At 30.1% G+C, this 25,209-nt stretch overlaps 1 protein-coding gene across 2 annotated transcripts in view; it reads left to right on the top strand.

Annotated features, from left to right (window-relative positions):
* The window catches only part of LOC129921028 (uncharacterized), a 239,081-nt gene that overhangs the window by 25,133 nt on the left and 188,739 nt on the right, over positions 1-25,209 (top strand). For both annotated transcript variants that reach the window (XM_056002649.1, XM_056002646.1), the window contains exon 2: positions 15,380-16,336. In XM_056002649.1, the coding sequence (XP_055858624.1) occupies positions 16,302-16,336 (35 nt within the window). In that variant the 5' untranslated portion in view covers positions 15,380-16,301. The remainder of the gene's footprint in view (positions 1-15,379; positions 16,337-25,209) is intronic.

The raw sequence follows: 25,209 nt of genomic DNA, 5'->3' as shown, positions 1-25,209 counted from the left end.
AAACCATCTAAGAAATGATGTCTCATCTTTTAAGTTGTAAGTAGATTCCTAAGGGGTTGGTTCTTTATTCGTGAAAGAAAAATTAAAGTGGAGAAATTCTTCAAGCATGATTTTGATAACAAAGTTGAAGAAATGAAGAAACATTCTTAGTTCCATTTTCTTCACTCGGAGTTGAACATAACTTGAGAATTTTTAATATAAAAATTCTCAAGTTTTGTTCAACTCCGAGTGAAGAAAATGGACCTAAACCTACGGAAGTCTCAAGAAACTTCCTAATTTTGAACAAAATTTATAAAACATCCCTTAATTTTGACAACAAGTTCTTACAACTCATTTATTTCCCTTAAAATTTCTTTAAAAATAATATAAATCAGTGAAGATTGCTAGAAGTCTGCTAGAATAGACCCTTTTTAATAAATTTATGATGACGAACGACAACGACGCTGATGATCAATTTACACCAGATTCTGAGACATTGTTTTATTATTTGTTTGTATATACAAAAAAAAAAGGCGTCTTTAAAGAAGAGTACACACAACTTCCAAAGACTGTGAAGCTATCAGATTTCCATTATCTTTTTGGGGAAGAAGGCAAAAACTTTAAGTGATTCCCGGGACAGATCATCGTCACTTCATAACCGCACACATATTCTCAACTGTGGCGGGGGTTCTATTCTGATTCTAAAGAGTTTTGTGTTTTGATATCAAAACACCGCAACTATAAAATAACAATCAAGACTGAAATGTGTATCTGCTCAGCAAACACCGAAGGGGTTTTCATTCTATTTGTAATCTAATATTCCTTTTTTTTTTTCTAATTTTTTATTATTTTAACTCACAATCAGAGTTAAAAAAGAAAAGAAAAAAAATATATATTTTGAACTCTGATGACCCAGTTGTTAAGTTATTTGTTTTGATTCGATATGTTGTTGGTTGGTTTGTTGTCGGGTTTGATTGCATGGAATGAAACCTATATATTCTCTGTTGGGGGGGAATTGTGGGAGGAGGGGGATATATTGTTTGGTTTATCGTTGAATGCTTTTAACTGGAGCAAATGTGATTTGATTAGTGCTCTCTTGCATTTTGAAGAGTTATGGTTTACTGACTCTAATTGCCTTCGGATGAGTTATCACTGAATGAGTGTAAATTATGTCATGTTGAGGGCTTTTTGTGTATGGGATAGAAGATTATTAAAGTGCATTCAAAATATCGACTCTAAGTGAAATTAATGACATATCAAAACCATTGAAAGTTAGGTTACCTATTCTTTTTGATAACTCTTCTCTTCAAAGATGAGGCTTCAATGGTTAATTCAGTCCAAAAGGTTTATGGGGGTTCGGTCACTATATCACACCATGGTCAACCGCCACCGATTAGATCGTGGTAATTCATTTTAGTTTACAACAAAGTGGTTTGGTGTAGGTTTAACAATAGATCGCTACAAAATGCTTCTATCATCAATGAAAATTTTATCTTAAAGCTCATGAAATGAGCAACTAGTCAATGTCAGTTGATGTTTTTGTATATGCTACAGCACCTGGGTTTGATAGTTATCTGGTAGATGGAGGCTGGATTTAAGTTTCATGACGTTTTATTTGAAGTTCACACGCAAAGAAACGATTCAAACAATGGATTTTTCTTTAAAAGACCTCTGGCGGTTTGTTTACTGTCGTCTAATTTTTTTTTTTTGAAAGACTAAACAAAAATAAACAATGTTTTTTTGGGTAAATAAAAGTGGTAATTGGATATTAGATTAAATAAATTTGATACAATTTTCGTTTAACTGGCGGATTTGTTTATTCTTCTTCGAAGGTAGGTACTTTAAGTAATTTTTTTTGAGTTTGTCATCTAACAAATCTGTTTGGCCTTTAAAAAGATAATAAATACTAGCGTTGTAATTGTTGATGGCAAGAACTCGTGTCGGTTCTCTATTTCTTAAGTAAATATTTAACCAATTAAGGTTCCCTACAGATAATTTGGAGATGTTTTTGTCGGTGGCATTGCTTTGGAGGTCTGTGAGAAAGTTAAAGAATTTCGAAATGCATTTTAAGACTAAAGTTGTCAACCTACCCACAGAATTTTTTAAACTCATACAGAATGGACAAAAAAAAAAATTCCTTCTTTTGAAACCAAAAAAAAAAAATATTTTTTGAATCATTATTTTTTCTTTGTTTCTGATTTTCTTTTAAATCATTCAACTGAATATTTTTGTACGAAAACGATAAAGTAACGCTTATTTAAAAATGAATATTGAACTTACAAAAAAAAGGTGAATTTTGTTTGTTATACAGGGTGTCCCAAAAGTAATGGATCAAACGAAGTATGCTGATAAAAAAAATAAAAATTCCCAAAGTTGCAGTTAGATCGCAAAATATTACAATTTTAATTTAACAAAACAGGGGTTTTCAGAGCAAAAATACAAACAAAAATTGAGGCTTTTGTTCAAAGAAAAATAAACAAATAACAGTTCGAAAAAATGTGTTTATTTTTGGTTGTTTTTTGTTCTGAAAAACCCTGTTTTGTTAAATTAAAATTGTAATATTTTGCGATCTAACTGCAACTTTGGGAATTTTTATACTTTTTTGAAAGCTACAATAACAGGGCAACTTTTTAAAATAATAAACCATTCTCACACCGTACAAATTTTTTTAACAGTGTTGATCTAAAAAAAAGTAAGAAACTGATTTTTTATAAAACTTGAAACTGTTAGTTAATTTGCAGCGAAATGGCGTATGGAATAAAAAATATTTTGATTAATTAATTGTTCCTAATTATTTGGCAATATTTTTGTAAAAGAATTGTGAAACACAAAAATCAATAATGGGCGTAGGAAGCAAAATACTGTTGCAAAGTAGGGATTTTTCGAAATTTCACAAGAATTGCATTAAATCGAAAACCGTAAGGATTTGGGATTAACAAGTTACCAAATTCTGAGAGCCCTTAAGATCCCCTATCAGCATACTTCATTTGATCCATTACTTTTGGGACACCCTGTATAAATTTTTTTTTAAACGGATCAATAGTTTTTTGTTTGAAGTTTTATTTTTATGTGTGGATTATTAATTCCTACTTCCGAAGAAAAAAACTTTTTTTGCAGGTGTCGAACATTTATGATTGTAGCATTATTAATATAGTTGAAAAAATAAGCTTTCCTATACTGCCCATAATCTCGTAAAGGCCCTAACTACATTTTGTATACTTCTGAGTTATAGAGGAAAACAGAAAATCAAATACCGCAATTTGCATATAAAAATGAAAAAAACTTTCAAAAATATTTGGAATTTTCTGACTTTTTGAAGTGAAAACTTCTTTAGTATCGTAGTGATTTGAAACAAGATGAAACGAAAACGCGACACGACTTCAACTTGTTATAACTTTTTTGTTTTAATAGATAGATGAATGAAATTTGTACTGTAGATAGGTAATTAAGTAAATTATAATTGTACAAAATTTCAATTAATTTCATATTCAAAATTCGGAGATAACGGTAAAAAGATATTCTTTTCCAACACACGTTATATCTTTTGATCTAGTGCACATACAAATTTGATTTAACTTTAATACGCATGCTGATAACATAACCTTTTATTTGATATATCACACATAACGTTACGTGCTCTACAAGTTACACAATCTTAAATTGAAAAAAATTTAAAAATACCTCAAAACACCTATGGACTATGGAGATCTGTTGGCTATGACCAGCTACCAGTGTAGGAAGTACCGTAATCTCAGTCTGGAAATTCGACATGGTTGACTTTAAAAAATTCTAACTTCTCTTGTAGACATCTTTGAAATAAGATTTATACATCATTATACAAGGTGAAACAATAAGCTTTCACATGATATAAAATTTTGTATAGGTTGTCAAACAAAAAAATTGATTTAATAGCATGAGAACATAAAAATCAATGTTTTTTTTTGCTCTTTGGATGAAATTTCATCGAGTTTAAAAAATTCTAGCTCTTTTTGTAGATGTCTTATACACCTGATCAATATATATATTTTAAGCTAAGACAATAAGCTTTCAGATGGTGTAAAAATTCGTATAGGTTGTTAGGGAAAAAAATGGATTTAATAGCGTGAGAAGACAAAAATACGTGTTTTTTCGCTTTTTTTTATGGAAATTGATCGAGTTCGAAAAATTCTAGCGCTTTTTGTAGATGTCTCATAGACCTGATCGATATATATATTTTGAGCTTAGACAATAAGCTTTCAGATGATATAAAATTTATATAGGTTGTCATATAAAAAACATGGATTTGAAGGTGATAGAATAAAAATAAAAATAGGTAGATTTTTTCTTAAGGTTTCACTTCTACCACGTGTGAATTGCACACATGATTTTTTTTTTTTTTTAAACTTAGGCTAAAAAAAATAAATTAGAATAAATCAGGAACAATGACCTTACTCCAAATATGCAAAAAATCAAAATCGAAAACTTTGTAGTTAGGGCCTTTACGAGGTTATAGGCAGTATAATATAAAATAAAAAATAGGCAAAAGGTTAATGGAAGGAAAACAGGTTTATTTTATTTATATTTATGAAAACTGATTGCATTAAAAAAATTCCAATTCTTTTTTTAGATGTTGTACAGAAATGATTGTGGTATATATTTTTAGATTAAAAAATAAGCTTTCAAAAAGTTTAAAATTTGTAGTAGGTTGTCAGGTAAAAACATTGACAAAATGTTGGTAGAAGAGAAAAAGTTAATTTTGTTATGCTTTCTTCATGAAAAATTAGTGATTTCAAAAACTCATTATTATATACTATTACCCAAAACATACATAATGACTTGGAAACACATAATATAAAACTTTTTTTTATCATAAAGTTGAATTTTTAATAATTCGGACAACGACATCTATTTCCTGCATGATTTTCGACCCATAACATAGAGCAATAGTCTAATAGGGTACTAAGACTACAGCTTAAAAAAAAAACCCACAATCAAGGACTCATATATGAAAAAATAAATACAATGATAAAATAAATACGATCTAGAATATGATACTTAAAAGTTTCAAGTCAAAAGTTCCCTTTCATCATTTAACTATGTCACTAAACAGAGCAAAAATTTCATATTTGAAAAAAACTTTATAACAACTATATCACTTATACGCATCTCAAACATAAACTCCTATAAAATATCATGTTTAAAAATAACATAAAATTTCGTGTCAAAGGTTCGTCGCTTATCTTATTATAAACAAGCACGTATCCTTCAAAGCCGTCATGCCACGTAGGGAAATAAATAACTTTGTGTCCCGACTAAATGTGATCTTATCAGTTTGTAAACTCTTTTCTACCATTATCAACCATCCTTATAAATACACCCGACCTCAAATACAATCCCTACGACTCCCCCTTTTTTCCTCTCAATACTAAACTAAAAACAACATTTCACAAACAATCTCATATTTCATACAAAAAGTGAGTATAAATTAAACAAACTATGTGCTCTTTTGAAAGACTACCAAGAGCGAGAGGAGAGCCTCATGGAATAATATGGCGGGTGTTAAGGCTGACAAGAAACTATATTCTAAGCTTGAACGAAGAACTGAGCCAAGTTGACATTTATGAGATACAAAATGAAATGTATCTAGACATGTTATCTCTCAACACGAATGCATAAATCTTTTATGATTATTATATGAGCGCGTATATTGTAAATTCACATTTCACACAAACACACACATATAGACTGGTATAGGTACCTACTCGAGGAAGATGTGATATGGCTCCAAAAAGGCTCTCTAGTTTATATGTCACGTTGACTGGGTTGAATTTAAATAATAATTTTCGACTGTTTTTCTCGATTTAAGGATCTCCAGGACACAAGGACGTGTGTGTGTTTTGTTATCAACCTTATACCCGTGTCCCGGCTGGCTGATACCAGAATTTGATACATCACATGCTCCTCGACTGGCATTCCCCGGAATGTGTATAGGGTGCGTTTGTTATGCTTATAATTCAGATATGAGTGGGCGGCTTGTCTTTCTGACTCTGCTGACTGAAACTATATTCCCTAATGGTTGGCAGTTGGGCTTTATTGGTTTTCGTCGTTCATAAATTTCATTCATTGCTATCCTGTCTCTTTTCTTTTTTTTTTTGGGAAGGATAATGTCTGTTTTTCTTTCTTCCTTTTTACTTTTTTGTTGTCTGTTTGGTTTTCTGTCAGTGGTTTCGTGGTGGAACGGCTTATTTGGCCAGAAATATGTGAATATGACAATGAATAACGGTATGACATACCATTCTCTACTCTGTCTTTAATATATTCGCTCTGGGAAAATGAATATCATTTCATATGAGTAGGATTCCGCTGAAAGGATATTATTATAAATAAAGGAAATTCCGAGCTTACTAAAGGTTTGGGTGGTTTTTGCTAAAAATAAAGACATTCATACTATCAAAAATCAATTTTTTTAGGTTAACCGCAATGGCAGATTCGCGTTTCATGTGGTCATGTGTGTGTAAAATGGTAATATATTATTTTGCTTATTTATTTTTTGGGTTAATTGCCTACAAGGGTAATTGGTGCTTTCGAATGAATTAGTTGATGTTTGTGGAATAGGCTCTGAGCTGTGTGGTTTTAAGGACGAAATGACATATGGGCATATAAGTTGTTTTGATATCAAACGGAAATAAAACTAGATCAACATTTGATGTATGCTCAAGGTATTCCTTATAGTGAACCTTGAGCTTCTGAAGGTCATTTGAAAAGTAAATACGTGTTATGTTAGAAATACCTACTCTTTTTAAAGGTATGGTAGTTCACAATGATATTAATTGTGATTGTGGCTTTGAAACAATGATTCTACTAGAAATCTTAATATTTTTGTAGTTGCCTTGAAAATGTCGAACGGTGAAAAATTTTTGTCAAAAAAATAAAATCACTAAAACGGTTTTCCAAAAACTTGTGCAATGCCGTAATTTTTCTATCTGTCTCAACGGACGACATGAAAATACCAAAATAAGCAATGCCGTAAAAAACTACTTCAGTATCATGAATGCCCAAATTTTCTGAGAATATTCAAACCATTTTCGAAACAGGAAAATAGATTTAGAATTATGACTTGAGTTTGGAATCCTATCTTCAATTTCAAAATTCACCAGAACCAATACTTGCTTACTTACTATTAATTACAATCCATTGTTTCAATCAATAAGTTTCTCCAGCCAGCTCTATCTTTACTTACCTGATTCCAGTTTCGAACCCCAAGTTGATTGAGTTCCCCTTCCAAATGGGTTTGATTCGTCGGAAAAGATCACATCGGTCCACATTTCTTCAGCCTAATTGAGCAAAGATAAATCGTTTTTTTCTAACTATTTTTGAAAAATCCAGCTTCAGTACCGGCCTGAGTTTTCTAAATCTTCAGTGAGACTTTTCCTCATTGAGCTTGACGAAATTACTTTTCCTGTAGCTCGATACAGACCGTTTTCTGGATCGACGGAAGTCTTGATAATATATACTGAGCATTATCAAAAAAAAAATAAATAAATAAATAAATAAATCGAAAATGGCGTTTGGCAAAATATTCTCTTGCAAAATTTTACATTCGCTCGTCCAATATTCTTTAGTAACCTTCTAAGTAGTTCGATTTGAAATTGAATTGAAATAATTGAAAACATTGTGAGGTAGAAGATTATACTTCTGACATGTTGGTTTGATTTGAACCCTGCCAATAGATACAACTAAATTTCTTATTTGATGGTATTTATCAGAAATCATGAGCCAAGTTCAGTTTTCAAAATGATTACACTATTTAACTTAGAGATTCGCCCCTGAGTCGACACAGAAAAAAATCAATCGTATATTTTTAACATTTTGGTGACAGTTTTTGTGACTTATAAGATGTCTATAATTTTCTGCATATCTTCTTATCGACATCACAGTAAAACAAAAAAAAACTTAAAACTCAACGTACAACAACTTCCTGTCTATTCAGAACCTTCTGTTTTTATCGAATTCATAATTTGCCCAGTTGGCTCCACTTTTAATTAGCAAAAAAAAAAAACTTCAACTTCACTCCAAAATTTGTTTATCCAAAAAAACATAATTTGAATTCTTTTTTGGCTCATAGACGAAATTCAATAAATTTATGCACCGAAACTCTCAAAAACACAGATATCTACACTTTTCCAAATTATATTTTCTTCTCTTCTTTTGTCGCTATTAAGTAAATCAACTAAAAAGTTCCGCATAAGTTATTCCAAAAAAGAAGACAAAAAAAAAATCCTCCAAGAATCTTCAGCAGCATCATGGGCATCATTAGAAAAATTGAATTTTATTAATTACTTAAAATGCGAACAAATAGAAGATAGAGATACATTAGTGCCACTTAGTAGTCACTGTGAGGGGATATACAAATATATACATTCGTAAATGGTCTGGTTTCAATCACTTTGTTGGTAATAAAGCAGAGCAATCTATTCCATTCGAAGTAGGAGGTAGAGGTAATGTGTTCCTCTTGACTTCTGACCTCAGTATGCAGCACCATTATGTCTCGATAAATAACAAAATTCTCCAAAAATAAGTGAAACAATCAAAGCGGTAATCGTTTCTCCTGGTATCCTTCACTATACAAGTCTTATACGAGTCTTATACGGGTACACTGTATATCAACTAAAGTGTGAGCTATATACCGGTAGCACTTAGCTTGTATCTATCTGCACTACATTTATAGTTTTGGCCTTTTAAGTGAGGAGCAAAAATAGATTTGTTTTTAGGATTTTCGAAGAAGTGGGGTACCCCTTTAGCGCACACTAATGGCTCTCAATTGGCATGTTGGACAAAAATAGTCCACAAAAAAAGTATCAAACATTCTTCTTGAAAGTACGAGGGGGGTTTAATGCATGGTTGGCTGCTATAATAAATGCAGAGGCGAGGTAAATTTAATACTTGAAGCCTGGAGGTAGGAAGTCGAAGAACAATAATCCAGGTCATGCAATCTTTCTATTGCGCGCTGCTTTTTTCTGGGTGTTAAAAAAATCGACAACGATCCAAAGTTGTACTATCTATTTCCTTGGCCATAATAATGCAGAGGAGCCCATTCGACAAATCTGGGCCACACTCTCTTGGGACAGACCTGAAGTTATCCATATATCCACCACGTACACGAAAAATATACCATTCCGTGGCATGAAACAAATACTTCATCAGATCGGCCGATGACGAAAAAACAAAAAAATACAAGCCAAAGGAGATAAAAACGCCCGCCCGCCGCACTAAAAGTCGTGCATCTTGTGGGCGTTCGTGTGTGTTTGAGAACAACTTCCTGGCTAATATGCCATCCGTAGCCTGAAACCAAAAAATCTCTTAACCTGGTTTCGTATGGCAGAGAGCAGCAAGAGCCAGCAAGGTATCATGTTTCGACTGAATGTTACATAAGTTTTTGTGTGTTGTTCTTCGCTTCGCATTTTTTGTATGCTGGCAGTTGCAATTGCAAGCTTTGCCAGCACATCCGTTTGCTTATAGCGAGCGGACGCATGTACCTGCATAATATTTGCACAAAACAGCGAGGTCTTGACGCGAGGTCTAAGCCCCTTTATGTTTTTTCGCTGATATTTTTGTTGTTTTTTTTGTATTTTTTGCAAAAATGCGTTATTTGTTGCAAGGTGGCTGAGCCAAGTGGAAATAACATGAAACCAGCAAAATTATTTTTTTTTTTTTTTGAAAATGTCGTTTGTTTTATTTGTTTGTTAAATATCAGAAAAGTTTAGTGTTTTTCTTTACTGGTTTTTCCTACTGCACATACTCGTAAAGTTGACTCTATAGTACAATGAGATACCAGTTGTGTTGTTTGGCTTTTACTTGTAGATTTTTTTGAAGGAATGAAGTCGCTTGGTATGCTGAATTCATGTTTAAATATTTTAACAGAGACATAGTGCTCGTAGGTAAACATATTTATTTTTGTGTTGTATAGAAGAACGGATCTGTTTTGTTGTTTTGTGTTGAATGGGGCTTCGGGGCTATCAGTTGCAAGTTGCAAGTTGCTGGGTTAACATTTTTCACATATTTTCTCTCTTCAATTGTTTTTTTTTTTTTTTTGTATTTTTTATATTTTTTCTCTGAATGAAATTGGTTTGTTGTCGGATTTGAAATGAATGAAGTTTTTATTTTTATGAAACGTGTTGTGAATGGACAACACGATGACGACGACAACGACAATCATGAAGAAATGACGAGGAATTTTTTTTTTATTTTTTTTTACTAATTTGCATTTTTATGGCATTTTAATAGTAAGATGTTACTTACTTTGGGTGTCTCTTTTTATTTTATTTTATAGAATGGGAAATGGGATTTATAATTGAAAGATTAATATTTTATTTTGCATTCATGGAAGTTGTTTAAATGAAATCTATTGTTGAGGTGTTGGTTTTTTTTTTTGTCTTTATCAGAGAATCAGGCATGCGAACAGGTGCTGCGGGTTACAAAGAGGTCAAGTACTTTATGACTTGCATTGTAAATGTGATAAAAAAAAAATAATGATAATAACTGAAAAATGCCCATCTGTTAAACCAATGGTCAAGTCAATTTGGTCACAATTTTGTTTATGATCACGAATGAGTATGAGCAGAATGTACACGCAACACTGACGTCACTTAAATTTGCGGCATAGACACAATTTACGACTTTTGTAACATGCGCCAAAAAATTGCTCACATGACATGCAAATCTTATTCAAAATGTTGCATGTTTGCATGCACCTAACGAGGCTAAATTTGTATGAAACTATCTTTCATTTGAAAGCAATTAATTGAATGTCCTTTAAGTTCTAATATCTCTTTAACCACACATATGATTTAGGTACATCAAAAAAAAATATTTCCAAGTTTTAAAAGTCCTGAATGGTAGGACACTGATGTTATTTTGTAAAATCGTCAATATTTACCTACAATTCATTTTTATTTTAACGACGATGAGATATAGTTTGCTTATTTTCTTAACAAGTTATAAACTGTTTTTATCTTCAAGATTGGCTTTAAAAAAATGTAATACCGCATATAAGGTCATACTTTTGAAATTTGAGAACAAAAAAACTAAAGCCATTTTTTTTTTCAAAAAAAAAAAAAAAACCCTTTATTTTTTATTTTTACCTGGCTGGACTTGTTGGAAATTAGCTTTCTTTCACTATTTTTTTTAAACTTTTCAGAATTTTATGACGAAACAATAATCCTGAACATGTCTAAAAACTGAAGCCTGTTTTGATCATGTATTATAACAAAAGTGTTAGAAAAGCTGAGTGTGTTTTTTTCTTGTTTAAGAGCAATTATGTTTAAGGTTGTTATAAGCTTCAGTTTCTAGATGTATAACCTTGGTTTGAATAATCTATACAATCTTCATAAGTCTTACTCTATACAACTACAATTTTTATAATATGAAAAATTATGCAAATGAAAACAAAAAAAAAAAGTTTTTACCCGTACATAAAAAAAATTATTTTCAAAACAAATTACCTATACATAATTATTTTTCCTACAACTCCGATACAGCAAACTGAAAAATCGCGTTATTGCTTTTTGCTTAAATTCGCATAATTTTGATTTTTCGCTTATCGTCGGTCTCATAAAGAAACCTCGTTCGTAACTCCACTTTTTTTCGAAAACGACTTTTGAATGCCATTTTTTAGAAAATATGTCAGCGGAGCTACCCAGAAAATTTGAAGTCATTCCGAAAACTCTAAATAGACTTAAATTCAAATTCTTACTTTACTCCCAACTACTCTGTTGTTTCTCTACTCTTTTGTCTCTCCTGAAAAATTTTGATTTTGGGAGTTACGAGGTTTCCTTATGAGGCCGACGTTATATTTCTCAATAAAATTTGTTCAAAACCTGCAGTCACATAATTTAAAAAATCAAAAGTCAACTTCTTGCGTCCCAGAGTCGTAGGTTTTATTTTTGTATCAAATGAAGCAATGAATATTTCAACACCAAGACATTTTTTATACAAAAATGCACGACTCTCTTAGATTTCAAGTTATCAAAATCCTTAAGACTTTCATACCAATTTGATAAATGATATAAATAAATTTGATATATAGAAATAAAAAAAATATCTCTTTGAATGGAATTGAGCTCCAAAAAAAGTATGTGGTTTAATTTCTTTTATAAAGATGCATTTTTAGAAAAAAAAAATATGAAAATCGTTAAAGCGGTTTAAAAAAAAAAAGTATCTTTTATAAATAATTTAAAAAATAGGCTTAAAATAAAAATGGTATTCTAAAATTTTTTAGCAATTATTATTAAGCTAGAACTACATCAAAACACAAAAGCAAAAAAGGTATAAAAAGTAAACAAAAGTACAAAATAACAAAAACAAAATTTATTAATGTGACATTTAAAAATATAAATTGTTTGAAAAATTAGAAACTTTTTTCACTTTGTGTTTCGATGTAGTTCAGGCTTTAATCAATACATAAAAATAAGATTTCAAAAAATTCATTATCCAGTTTTCGAAAATTAGATTTTTCAAAAAAAAAATTTCAAAATAATTTTTTTCAAAATTTTATTTTCGAATTATATAAAAACTATACATAGGTGCTTTTGCTTAAAAAAATTCGCTGAAATTAATCGTTTGGGAGAAAATGAGATTTCGAAAAAAACGGTTCTGTGAGAGGTAAAAACTTTTTTTATAAAAATGGTGAGTTTTTTATTTCTTAAATTTAAAACTTACCTTATTTATCAATTTAATAATCATGGCATAATAGAATGGAAGAAAATTAATTATTTTTATAATGTTAAAATTGTATGTTTTTCTCGTGTTTTTACACCTTGTATTGCTACAAACGATTCTGTCCAAAGTATATTTTGGCCAGTTCTTTGAATCGGTAAACAAATAGCAAATAACAAAATCCATGCTTTCATTCCCTTTCTAGGATAAAGTAAACCTCTAATTAGCTCAGAAAAAAAAAAGTCGAAACAAAAAAAATTGAAAAAGAAAACCTTTCTAAAAACCAAAGGATGTAATTAAAACCAATTATTACAAAAGTAATAACAGGAACCTATTATAATGACTTACCATGAAGCTTTTGCTCTATACACAAAGTCTCGTCCGTCGTCCAATAAACACATCTACAAAATATTATTTTTCCATATAAAAACAACTTTCACTCAAAGTGAATTCATAAATTCGTACTGCTAGCAACTCATAGTCGTTCATCAAACTTTGAAGGGAATATATAAAATAAATATAGAAATGCATGATATAGCTTTATATGAATATATACATTTACTATAAAGTGTTAACGTGATGTACTACTCTTTTATATGTGTGAAAGGACTCAAAGAAGTTTATATTACTTTTTTAATGGTAAAAGGGAAAATTATCCAATGTCCTTTGAATGCAAATGTACATATAAAAGCAAAATGCTTCTCAGGCAATATATACTTTCTTTATTTTTTCAGTTTTATTTTTAAGAGCTCTATAACCCTTTTTTGAAAAAAAAAAAAAAAGAGGAGGGCATATGGGACACTCTATATGTCTAGACAAATTTAATGGTTGTGATGTGATATTATTAACTCCGTATTTCTTTTGGACAAAGTTGTTATTATAAGAATTGCTGCTAGAGTCAAAGGAGGAGATTGCAGTTGCAGTTATGATTTTATGTTTTTTTTTTCTCTTTATACCTGTCATACACAGATGTGACTTAAAGTTTGAAATTTTCAAAAGTTATACCCAATAGACTGCTGCAGTGAAAAAAGTTTCTAATAGATAGATTTTTAAAAGTTTGTTCTTGAACTTTTTGTTTTCAACAAAATCATTTTAAAGAACCAACAAAAATGATGCAAGGCAATCAAATGAAAAAAAAAGTGGTCCAATATCGCTTCCTTGTGGAACTCGAAATAAAACATCAATTTGCTTAGATACACTTTCCTTAAAGATGACAAACTGTAAATTTGCTTGTAAATCAGATTTATTCCAATTAAAAATCTTCTAAGAACCGTATTTTGCTAAATAAATAATTTTCTTTCACTTTCCGGGTTCGAAAAAGCTTTAAAAACACTTAAATAAACCATTTTTCTTTTTAACCCCATTTCACATATTCATACGTTTTCATCTTCATTTAACAAGATAAAAGAACTTCCATGTCCATTTCAATAACCATATCCTCCCAAAAAATAAAAATGAAAATCAAAAGAAATAAAAATAAAAACCTGATTCCATATATGAAGTCAAAAAACAGTAACAACTAACAACCCTTGCACAGATGTGGCCGGTTGATTTTGTGTGATTTTATCTTTAAAAAAAAAAAACATGGTCTCCTCTCTTATCTGCAACTTAGTATCTATATTCTATATATCGTTCTATATGCATGTTTTTTCGTCTTCTATTCCAATGTACACATATAATATTTTAATATGCTACATTTTCAATGGACATCAGACGCCCCTTTTCATTTTCTTCCAGACAAAAATATCTAGTGTCTGTATATTGAGATAGATAGATACAAAAAAAAAAAGCTAGAAAATATAAAACATCCAGGAAAAACTCTCCAAAAATATATATAATGGATGTGTACTTGTATATATGAGTGTGTTGATGCATCATGCCCAAGTGTTCAGCATCGCGTCACACATTAATTCATCGTAATCATAACCATAACTCTTGGTCTCTCCATGGTAGACCTTTCCTTTACTTTGACTATGCAAGTAAACTCCCCCTTTCCATTGAGCCCCTCTCTTTTTTTCTATCGTAGAAATGCTCCATTCATAAGTGGCTTAGAGGAACGCTGATGTTTACGTCTTTTGGGGTCGCAAAATGTTTCGTTTTACTATTTATCAGGGCTGGCCAACCCATTTTTCGTGAGTATTAATCAAGTTTTTAGTATTTTTGACATAACTCGAAAACCAAGCTGAATTTGAAAATTTTACTTGAGTAACTTTTTGTGGGAAATTAAATTTTAAATCGAAATATTATATCTTAAATTTTGTATCAAATTATTCATGGAAGAAAAATCAACATAAGCAAATCAACCTAGCTTTCGACTATTTTTTTTGATTCATTGATTTAATAAATTAATTAAATAACTCTTTCCTCCTCCTAATGTAACAAAACTACTACAAAATTAAAACCAGTTAAAACAAAAATCATCCCAAAAATGGTACGCAAACCGTGTGTTTGCCATTACTGACAAAATCCTCCACATGGTGCACTATATCTCCATCTATGGTTTTTGGCCATTTTTCCCGGTTTTTTGTTTGTTGTTTTGTTTGTTTTGGGAAGAAAATATTTTTGTTTTGTCTGTGGAATGATATTTACTTCAATTCTTTCTAAAAAAAAGGTAGCAAAAACAACAAAAATACTTAAAACAAATTCCATAAAAAATGTAATAAATTTTAATTTTCTTCAAATTCTCTTTTGTTCTTTCTCGTTACAGATGCATTACTTTTGAAACAAAAAAAGCAACAAAAAAAATATAAAAAGACACTGCAGATACTCTTCTTCTTCCACCGTTCTGTAACTTCCCGAGCAACACAATAAAACCCGACTTAACTCCTCGTTTTTGATGCAATCTTTAAGTTTTCAGAGCCTTAACATTTCCGCCCGTCTTCGTAGTCGTGTGTGCTCTTATTTGCTTTTAGTTCATTTTTAATTTGTCTTTCTTTTGAAAAATCATAAAAAAAAAGAGTGAATACAAAAAGATAAATGATTGTGTCGGAGTTTGTGTGAGAGCGAATAACGGAAGAACCTAAAAACAAAAGTAATGACAAACGTAAAAAGGGTGTAATGTATGATTACATCACACTCGGCCCCCCTTTGGGACAACAACAAAAACAAGGAATCATCATCATCATAGCAGTGCTCAGTTTGATGTGACCAAAAATTTTTAAGTGTTAAAAATAAAAAAATTGTAAAAGAAATTAAAAAAAAAATAATTTTTAATTACAAGCGCGAGAAACTAAACGATTTTTATTACTTCAAATAGAAAATAATACAAAAAAAAAATCATTAATCTTGATTAAAGTGTTAAATAAAATATTAAAAAAAAAAAATAGTGAAAAGTGCGGGAAAATCTAGATAAGCTCATTTTTCTTTCTTTTTATTATTTTTTTTGTTTGTTAATTTTTCAAGTTTGTAAGAAGTTTCGTCATTATTCATCTTGACGTTATTTGGATGTGTTGAAAGGTGTAAAAAAAAAAACAGAGTCGAATATTTTTCGTCTTTGTGCATTTTCTTCAAATTCGTGGAATGGAATGAAGAAAAAGCATTTTTGAATATTCGGTTTTTTAGTTTATTTTGTTATTTTTTTTTTTTTCGTTTTTTTTTTGGTGAATTATTCGTGAGTGTGTGGAAGCATCATGTTTGGAATTTTCAGGAAGCGCACGTATAGAAAGTAAGTTGTTTTTCAATAATATCCACATATTATAATATACTATTATTATAATTTTATATACAATCGATTCACTCTAAGTCGAACTTTCACGGGACTCGAAAATCGGTTCGAGTTAGAGGGATTTATTTAATATTTTTTCTTCAAAATTGTTCATTAAAAATGGTGAAAAAGTTCGACTTAGAGGGAGTTGGACTAAAGAGGGAGTAGACTGTATATTATGTACATCAAATATTTAATTTCTATTTATTTTAAGTCTTAATGAATTTTTAGTCCATTAGACAAGTGCCAGTAATTTTTGAAAAAAAAAAAAAAAGATTAGCAGGAAAATTTATAATAAATGGCAAATGAAAGTGGAAAAATATATTGCCCACAAACAAATTGGGGGAAAGGGGGTGCGTTAGCGTTGTGGGTGTCGAAAATCGTGGTTTTTTACGATTTCTGTGAAAAGTAGACCTCCTATCACAAAAGTTGAATGAAAAAGTTGTAGATAGTAAAAATGTCTACAACTTTTACTCAAACCATTGTTTTACCCCTGGGCGGAGGAAGCAAAATACTGTTGCCAAGTAGGGATTTTTCGAAATTTCACAAAAAATGCATTTAATCGAAAACCGTAAGGATTTGGAATGAACAAGTTACCAAATTCTGAGAGGCCTTAAGTTGGCCTATCAGCATATTTCGTTTGATCCATCAAGTTTGGGACACCCTGTATAACCTCAAAAATATTGTTAAAAATGCTAAAATATGATTTTTTGCATTTTAACAAACCCTGTTTAAAAATCAATTTGTTATGTTTTTTTACGATTTTTTAAATGTTTTTTTTTTTTTTAGCAAAAAGTAAATTTTTGTGTTATTGACGATTGATTTTATTTTTAAAAAAATGTCTTATTTTTCAATCAATAAAGTTACCGAAAAAATTTTTGATTTTTGAAAAGTTTTGAATGCAGTTATTTAGATTAAAACTTTTTTATAAAAAGTTATGAAGAAAAACTATACTTTTGTTTTAGTAAATATTGAGAAAAATTGAAAAAAAAAAATCAAAAACACGATTTTTTAAGATCGATTTTTCCGTAAATGACAGTAATATATTGACGAGAAATATTTTTTCCATGGAAAGCAAGTTATACTATTCTAATGGCCTTTGACCTTCTTAATATAAATCTAGCATTAGAATGGCTCTATCGTGCAAAGTTTTTGAAAAATCAATTTTTTGAAAACTTGCTGTTATTTTCAATTGTTTGTGATTTACCTTTTCTTTAAAATGGTTACCAACTTTTTTTATTATTCCTATTTTTGTGTCTGAAATTTTTGTGTTGTACTCTGTGAATGCATTTTATTTGCTGAATCGAACATGTGTCTTCATATTTCTGACACATGACACTATACAAACGACACTTTATCGCTTATTTCCACTTCATTCATAGAAAACGCGCTGCGTCCGTCGCGTCACACCGTTTGTGTTGTTGGTCCATTTAATTAGTTACGCATTGTGGACTTTGAAATAATTTATTACAAACACAGAAAATAGCCATTAATCTGTTTTGAATGCAAATAAAGTGTGTGTTTAAAAATAAAATGAGAAAATTATATATTGCATGCATTTGTTGACGAACGGCCTTTAGATTGAGCTCTGTCTCTGGTGGACTGCAATGCATTTTTATCATTTTGCTATTTTTATAAACATTATGCAGTGACAAATTTGCATAAATGTTTTTTGAAATTATAATAAGAGTTATAGAAATGACAGAATGATATAGAAATTATACGTGATAGAGTTAATAGAATAACAAATAAGGGAATGTTGTGATGCATAGGAAATTGGGTAAGCTAATCTAAATTATCTGGTTAGGATTAATTATTCCAGCAAAATATTGGTTAAAAATATAAAATACTCAACAAACCAGATTATCAAAAAAAAAAAAAAGAACTTTCAAATGAAGTGTAATTTTTGTTTGGATGAAAGTTTTAGATTGATCAACAACAATTTTAAGCGTTTTAGTTTTTCTATACAAATGTTACCCTAGTATCTCCTACTATTTTATTAAATCGAAATCAAAGTGTGAATATATTGCATTGATGAAAATAAAGATTTTAAAGTGCTTAAGATATGAATGAAAAACAGGTATAATTGAAATTAATTTATGATGACAACAGAGCAGGTGAGGAAAACAAAAAATGCTAAGAGAAATTTTATTGATTCAGATTTTTATTTATAGTTTTATTATTATATACTATGCAGTTTTCTTTTTAAAAATTTTAATTTATTAGGTATCCCGGATTCAGTCGCCTGATAGTCTAACATAAATTCTTTTAAAATACTAGAAAAATAGTAGATAAAATCAGTTCACTAATGCACTAAGCTAATTTCACTTGTCAATTTGTTAGAATGAAAACACTCGATGATATATGAGGCATTACTCGTTGGAATAAGTTAGAAGAGTATGTTGAGGAAATGTAGACTTTCTAAGAGATTGAAAATTTTGCTAACAAGAAAGAACAAAACAAAACAAAGAAAAATTAGTTTTGATTTAAGCAGAGTGTCTACCTGGTACCTATATGTTATTCAATTTTTAAATGTTCAAATGACCTCAACTCCTCAACTATTGGTAAATAATGTTTGTAGTCGGAATAATTCAGAAATGCTAAAACTGTATCCGTAAGATATAATGACACGGAGCTTTTGAAGTCGTTGATGTAGCTATAATGTATTTCGAAGAGATATATGTAGGCCTAAGATACATCAGTGAATTTTTGAAAAAAAGTAATTTTAAGGGATTTTGAAACTTTCAGTAGATACACTGTGATGTATGCGTAATTTTTGTTGTGATTTTTCAGTACAAAATATGTTTTTTTTTTTAAATATCTTTAAAACGTAGGGTGAACAAACGATGATTGGGTATACGAATAGAACTTGAGGTAGACAAACGATAGAAATTTGAATTAAAAAAAAAAAATAATTTTTGCGGATTTTATGGGACTTTGAATTTTTCATTACAAATTTATTGTTTTTTTTTTTTAAATATCTCCTAAAAGTAGAGTGGAAAAACGACGCTCTTTGGTACACGAATACAACTCAAGGTGGACAAACAACAGAAATTAAAAAAATAAAATGCACAACTGGGTCGCACGAACTTGCTCTTAGAGTTAAAGTTGCTTAAATTTTTAAGACTTTTTATATAGAAATTTGGAATAAAAAAAAAATAAAATCTGAAATTAAATTGCCCTCCAAAACAAGTATGCAGTTTTGATTGATATATTAAGATGCATTTTTAGAAAAAAAATTTTCAAAATCGTTAGAGCCGTTTTTTAAAAAACTAATTTTTTATAAATAATTTTTTGGAAAAAAGTTTTAAAATAAAATTGGTATGCCATTCTGTATAAATCACTAATCAACATCTAAAAACGAAATTTCAAAAAAATTCAATGTCCCGTTTTCGAAAATTTGATTTTTCAAAAAAAAAAATTTCAAAATTTTTTTAAAAATCCAAAAATTATTTTTTTCAAAATTTTATTTTTAGCTTATATTTAAATTATATAAATGCTTCTTCATAAAAAGTTTCGTTGAAATCGAATAAGCAGTTTCGGAGATAATCAGATTTGAAAACGGTTCTATGACAGGTACCGTTAATAATGATTTTCAAAAAAAAATTATTTCATTGAAAGATAGAAGACCTTAGCTTAAAACTAACATTTGAATTTTTTAAACAAAATCGTTAGAGCCGTTTTCGAGATATTTCAATTTTACTAAAATCGGTATATGACAAGTACCGTTATTTTTGGTCCAAAAAAATTAATTCCAAAAACTCCTCTGGAGAGTCGCCAAATAACGCTACATACCAAGTTTAATCGGTCCATTCGTTTAGGCTGTAGCTCCTTATACAGACAGACAGACAGACGGACTTCCGGGACCCATTTTTTTGGCATTGTCTACCATCGTAATGTCATGGAAAAATGTTATCTCAACTTTTTTTTTTGTACGAATGCATAACTTGATATATACATAGTACCTACCTACATATATCGCAAGTAAAAAAAAAGTAACTTGTGTATTGAAGGGGATTTTGTTTTTTCAGTACTTTTGTTTTTAAATATCTCCTAAGCGTTGGGTGAACATACGACAATTTTTGCTAAAGAACTTGAAGTAGAAAAACGACAGAAATTGAATTTTTGAAAAAAAGTAATTTTTGGGGATTTTGAAATTTTCAGTAAATACACTGTGGTGTGTGCATAATTTTTGTAGCGAATTTTGAAAATTTGTTTTTTAAATATCTCTTAAACGCAGGGTGGACAAACTACGATTTTTTGTTTGTAACCATTTCTCGAGGTGGAAAAAAGATGGCCGTTTGAATACAAAATAAATAATTTTTGGGGATTTTTGAAAAAAAAAAAAAAATGATTTTTGTATGAGAGTTGCTATAAAAAAAAATTCTTTTTGGATATATCGGTGGATATACGGATTAGACAAGTCTGATCCAAAAAATTTTAAGGTCGCAGTTCTGGCTTCATGAAGCTATTTTTCCTGGCAACGCTAGTTTGTTTGTTTCTGTTTATAACCTATCAGTTTTTTGAAAATAAGTGAACGAAAACAATTTTTAAAAAGGTTTTTATAGTTTTTTTATCTCTGGGATTTCAGATGACTTTCTGGTAATTTATTCTAACAGAAAGTAACAATCCAAACTTGAGTTTCGTACGAACTTATATGCCACCATTATGAAACATCATTGTGCGTCAGGTTTTTAGAATATGGAGAAGTGATGCATAATTTTGGTAACTTTCGAAGTATGTAAGACCATCTTTTAAAATTGCATGAAGCCTTCGAAAAGCTATGGACTTGAATAATTTCTCCCAAATATTGACATTACTAGAGTACAAGAATACATCTTTATATTTTAATGTACCAACACTTTTATGTGCTTATTTATTTAATTAAACAAATTCCTTATCGCCTTCCCCAAAATAACAGCAATTTTAATAATAAATATCTATAACCTCTGCTTGTCAACTATTATTATTCCCAAAATAATATTTAAGTAGGTGGCACCTAAATACCAACTACCAACAAAAAACTATGAAAAGCTAAATTTATATCCCTCCACTTAAATTAATCAAAACAATAGTTATTAGTATGGATTGAGTACATTAGATTAAATAAATTATTATCAATAAAAATAATGAAACACTTTATGTCATAAAGTTGATCTTTATCGACGTGTTTCATTTGATTACTAAACTATAGCAATAAAATGAACACAAGAAAATTCCTATACCTATAGATAAAGGTACCTTTGAAGCCATAGCATGCAACTTGCTTTAACCGAATTATTAATAATTCAATTTATTTCTATTTATTATTCGTGTCGATAAACAAAAATAAAAATCCATTCATGACAAAAAAAAAAAAACGCTTTCATTCGGTAGAATAATTTTATTTTCATACAAATTTCCATAAAAAAAAATCAAGCAATATGAACTTAATCAAGAAGCCAAACGAATAATTGAAAATATAGGTTATCCCGAACACACGTATTTATTTATTGTTTTATAGTTAAGTCTATTAATAGACTTGGCTCTGATAATATTCAATAACTTGTCTTTTAAGCTTTTAAACCAGGCTTACATTATTTATTTGTTTGTTACCTATTAGGGCTTAGCTGAAACCAGAGAAACCTTCTACAAATAACCTAAAAACATTAAATCAAACAGAACTACGAGTATGAGAACTGGAGTAGAAGAGATTTGATAAATGAACAATTTAAAAGTACAATAATATCGCGGCCGCTTATAACTCACCTCGGTCGTAATAAATTTCGAACGCGAACGAACACACCAAAAATTTTCATATTTTTCACAGTTCGTGTGGCAGTCATATATACGTGATTAAGAGTCGTTAAACGGCCAGGAAAAATGCTGACTTTGGTAGAAAGGAGAGGGAGGTGAAAAATGAAAAAAACAAAAAAATAAAGCAAATTGAGGGCCAAACAAACAGAAAACCGGGAGCAGGAGCAACTTCTAGAGTGAATTTATTGCCACACGAAAAATATTGTGCTGGTTGTGTCAAATGAGCGTAGGATGTTGCCGTGCGTCGCGTCATCGTCGTTGACGTCGACGTGAAATGTAGATTTGCACAGATATACAATCCGGTTCAATGGATTTGACACAATCCTTTTAAAAAAAATTCGATGTCTTACAAAAAATAGTTGGTTTCAGTAGAATCTAGTTCGGACATTTTTGGAAAGTTTTTTTATGAAAGAAAATACCAAGAAAGACAGAAAAACTTAAAAAAAAAAGGCTAAAAAAACTTCTATTATCGAATCCCAAATATGAATCAACGAGAGATTGGTTTCACTTTTAAACAAAATATTGAAGATTTTTTCAGCCAATCAGGATTTTCAGTCTATTTATCTAAAAACAATTTTTTAAACTGTTTCTAATCCGAAGCACCGCACTGTTTACAAACAAGCACATATCACAAAATACAGGGTGCAGCGCAATTCAGTAATTAATTCAATATAATTTTTTTTTTTGTACTTTTTTTTGTGTGTTTCTATTTTCCACTTGAGAGCAATAGTTGTCATGATATATTACCGACATTTTACAGTCAAAATTCGCAGTTAAAGCAAATTAAAGGCGCATTTTTCACTCTAACCATATTCAAAATATCATGTTCTCATGACCTTGAATTGATGCAAGAATTACTACGCCACAAAGATAACTATTTTAAAAAAGACAAGCATCGTCGCACCTAGAAATTTTACCCATGAGATTAACTAACGAATTTTTTATTTTAACTGACAACGTAATTTGAAGTAAAAAAAAAACAAAAATTAGAAAAAAATATTTATCAGGTGTTTAATGACACAAAGATGACCTTATCTGCAATGAATGTCACTAATTAATGGACTGAGTGAATTTGATGATGCATTTTTGGTTTATAGTCAAAATAAGCAATTAAAGTGTTTCGTCATTATTAGTGGCGAAAAAACTAATAGGTTTTACTTAAAATATTGCTTATCGTCTAATTTTATTTTAAAGTGGTCATTTATTTTTAAGTGTCATTATCATAATATGTACATAAGTCTCATTATAAGACTTAGTGAAATGAAAACTTGAAAGAAATTTTGACAGAATTTAGTCATCGCATATCTACTTACAAAAATGTTTATGTGTCGCAAGAAATGGTTACCTAAATATTGACAAAATTTAATTCAAATTTTTTTACTTGGTTAGTGAAACATTATTTAGGTTTACTGTTGTAAATATCTCTTTACTGTCTAAAGTGATTTTGTTCCTAATTTGCAAAATAGTAGGTACCTACTTAAAGGTAAAACGAATCTATGTATTTTCTTTTTCATTACTTCGAGCCAGCGTTACCGTTGAAAATTTTTGAAAGGTCGCTAAAAAAGTCGCTTTCAGAAAAAAAGGTCGCTAATCTGAAAAAATTGAAAAAAAGTCGCTTTTTTGTCGAAAAAGTCGCTAAACCGTTTTCATATGTTTTACATAGAAAAATAGACACAAGTTGCCTTGAAACAAAGTTTTTATTAACAACAACAAAATAACAAAATTAGAAACTAAAAAAAAAAAACAGTCTTCATTTTATACCGTAGTTTTCACTACAGCCTAAATGAGATAATTTCGAAAATTACCAAAAAAGTGTTTTTCACTATGAAATATCTCATTTCGACTGTCAAGTGTCAATTCAAAAATGAGTTTAGATTTGAAAGACATTTGACAACCAATTTATAAAAAAAAATTAAAACAAACAGAAGGTTTTTTAAACTCAACAAATAATTTATTTTTAAATGGAAATATAATTTTATTATGCTCCTTGCTTTTAAATATTGTGAGCATAAAGCGCAACTCATGGTATAACTGAAGAAGACGGCTGGACCCAACGCCGACAATGGAGGAGTCAAGAAGTCTTCGACTAATTGGTCAGACACTAAAACAAAACAATTCAAAGAAGTTCTGAATAAAGGGTTGTACTTTTTTCGTACCTTCATTGGAAGCAGTTCAAAAAAACACACCTCCCTACTAACAATTTTGCTTCTATAATGCTTTACAGAAGCAACAATTGCATCTGTAAAGCTTTATAACACCAAAATTTATTGTCGGGCTACCTTCACACATGCAATGTAATGGACTTTGAGTTTGAATTGAAGTAGTGGGTATGGAAATTGATGAGTTAATGGATAGGCGTTTTTTTTTTAACTCAGAAAAAAAGCTCTGAACAGAGCCAGAACATTTCGAGCACGCTTTGAATAGCCTCTGATCTGAACAAAGCTTGTTCTGAGCGCTCAGAATAATTTTTAAAACACACCTGAACATTTGTCTATTTACTTGTAATTTTCTGTTACAAAAGCAAGAAACAAAATTTAAAACTTAAATTAAAATAAAAAAACTAGACGGATTACTGCACTCTTGCCGTCTTGCGTCATTATTTAATTTGTTGACATTTTTTTTTCAATTTCATTTGCAATGAATTTTTTTTTTTTATTTCACTTGCAAAAAAGAAATAAAATTTTAAGAAAAAAAGGTCCCTATCATGAAATTGGCGAAAAGGTCGCTTTGAATAAAAAGTCGTCGCTTGGTCGCTAAGGCTTTAAAAAGGTCGCTAATAGCGACTAAAGTCGCTTATCGGTAACGCTGCGGTTCGAGAGGTCCGGTCCGGTCCAATGAGGTGGGGACCGGACGTGTTTACCGACCCAGAGAGAGTTGCGTCATTCTTCATTTTCATCCTGCACAGGCGGATGCTGGGTAGGGAAGCCAAAACTAAACATGGCTTTATACAGCTTGTCTCTATACTATTGAACGCGGTCTTGAAATCGATAAGAAGGTGAAGGGTATGGATTTTATGTTCATGGGTTTTTTTTTACAAG

This window comes from Episyrphus balteatus, chromosome 1 (assembly GCF_945859705.1).
Source record: "Episyrphus balteatus chromosome 1, idEpiBalt1.1, whole genome shotgun sequence".
In the NCBI taxonomy this organism is placed as follows: domain Eukaryota; kingdom Metazoa; phylum Arthropoda; class Insecta; order Diptera; family Syrphidae; genus Episyrphus; species Episyrphus balteatus.
This window is presented reverse-complemented; position numbering and strand designations above follow the sequence as displayed.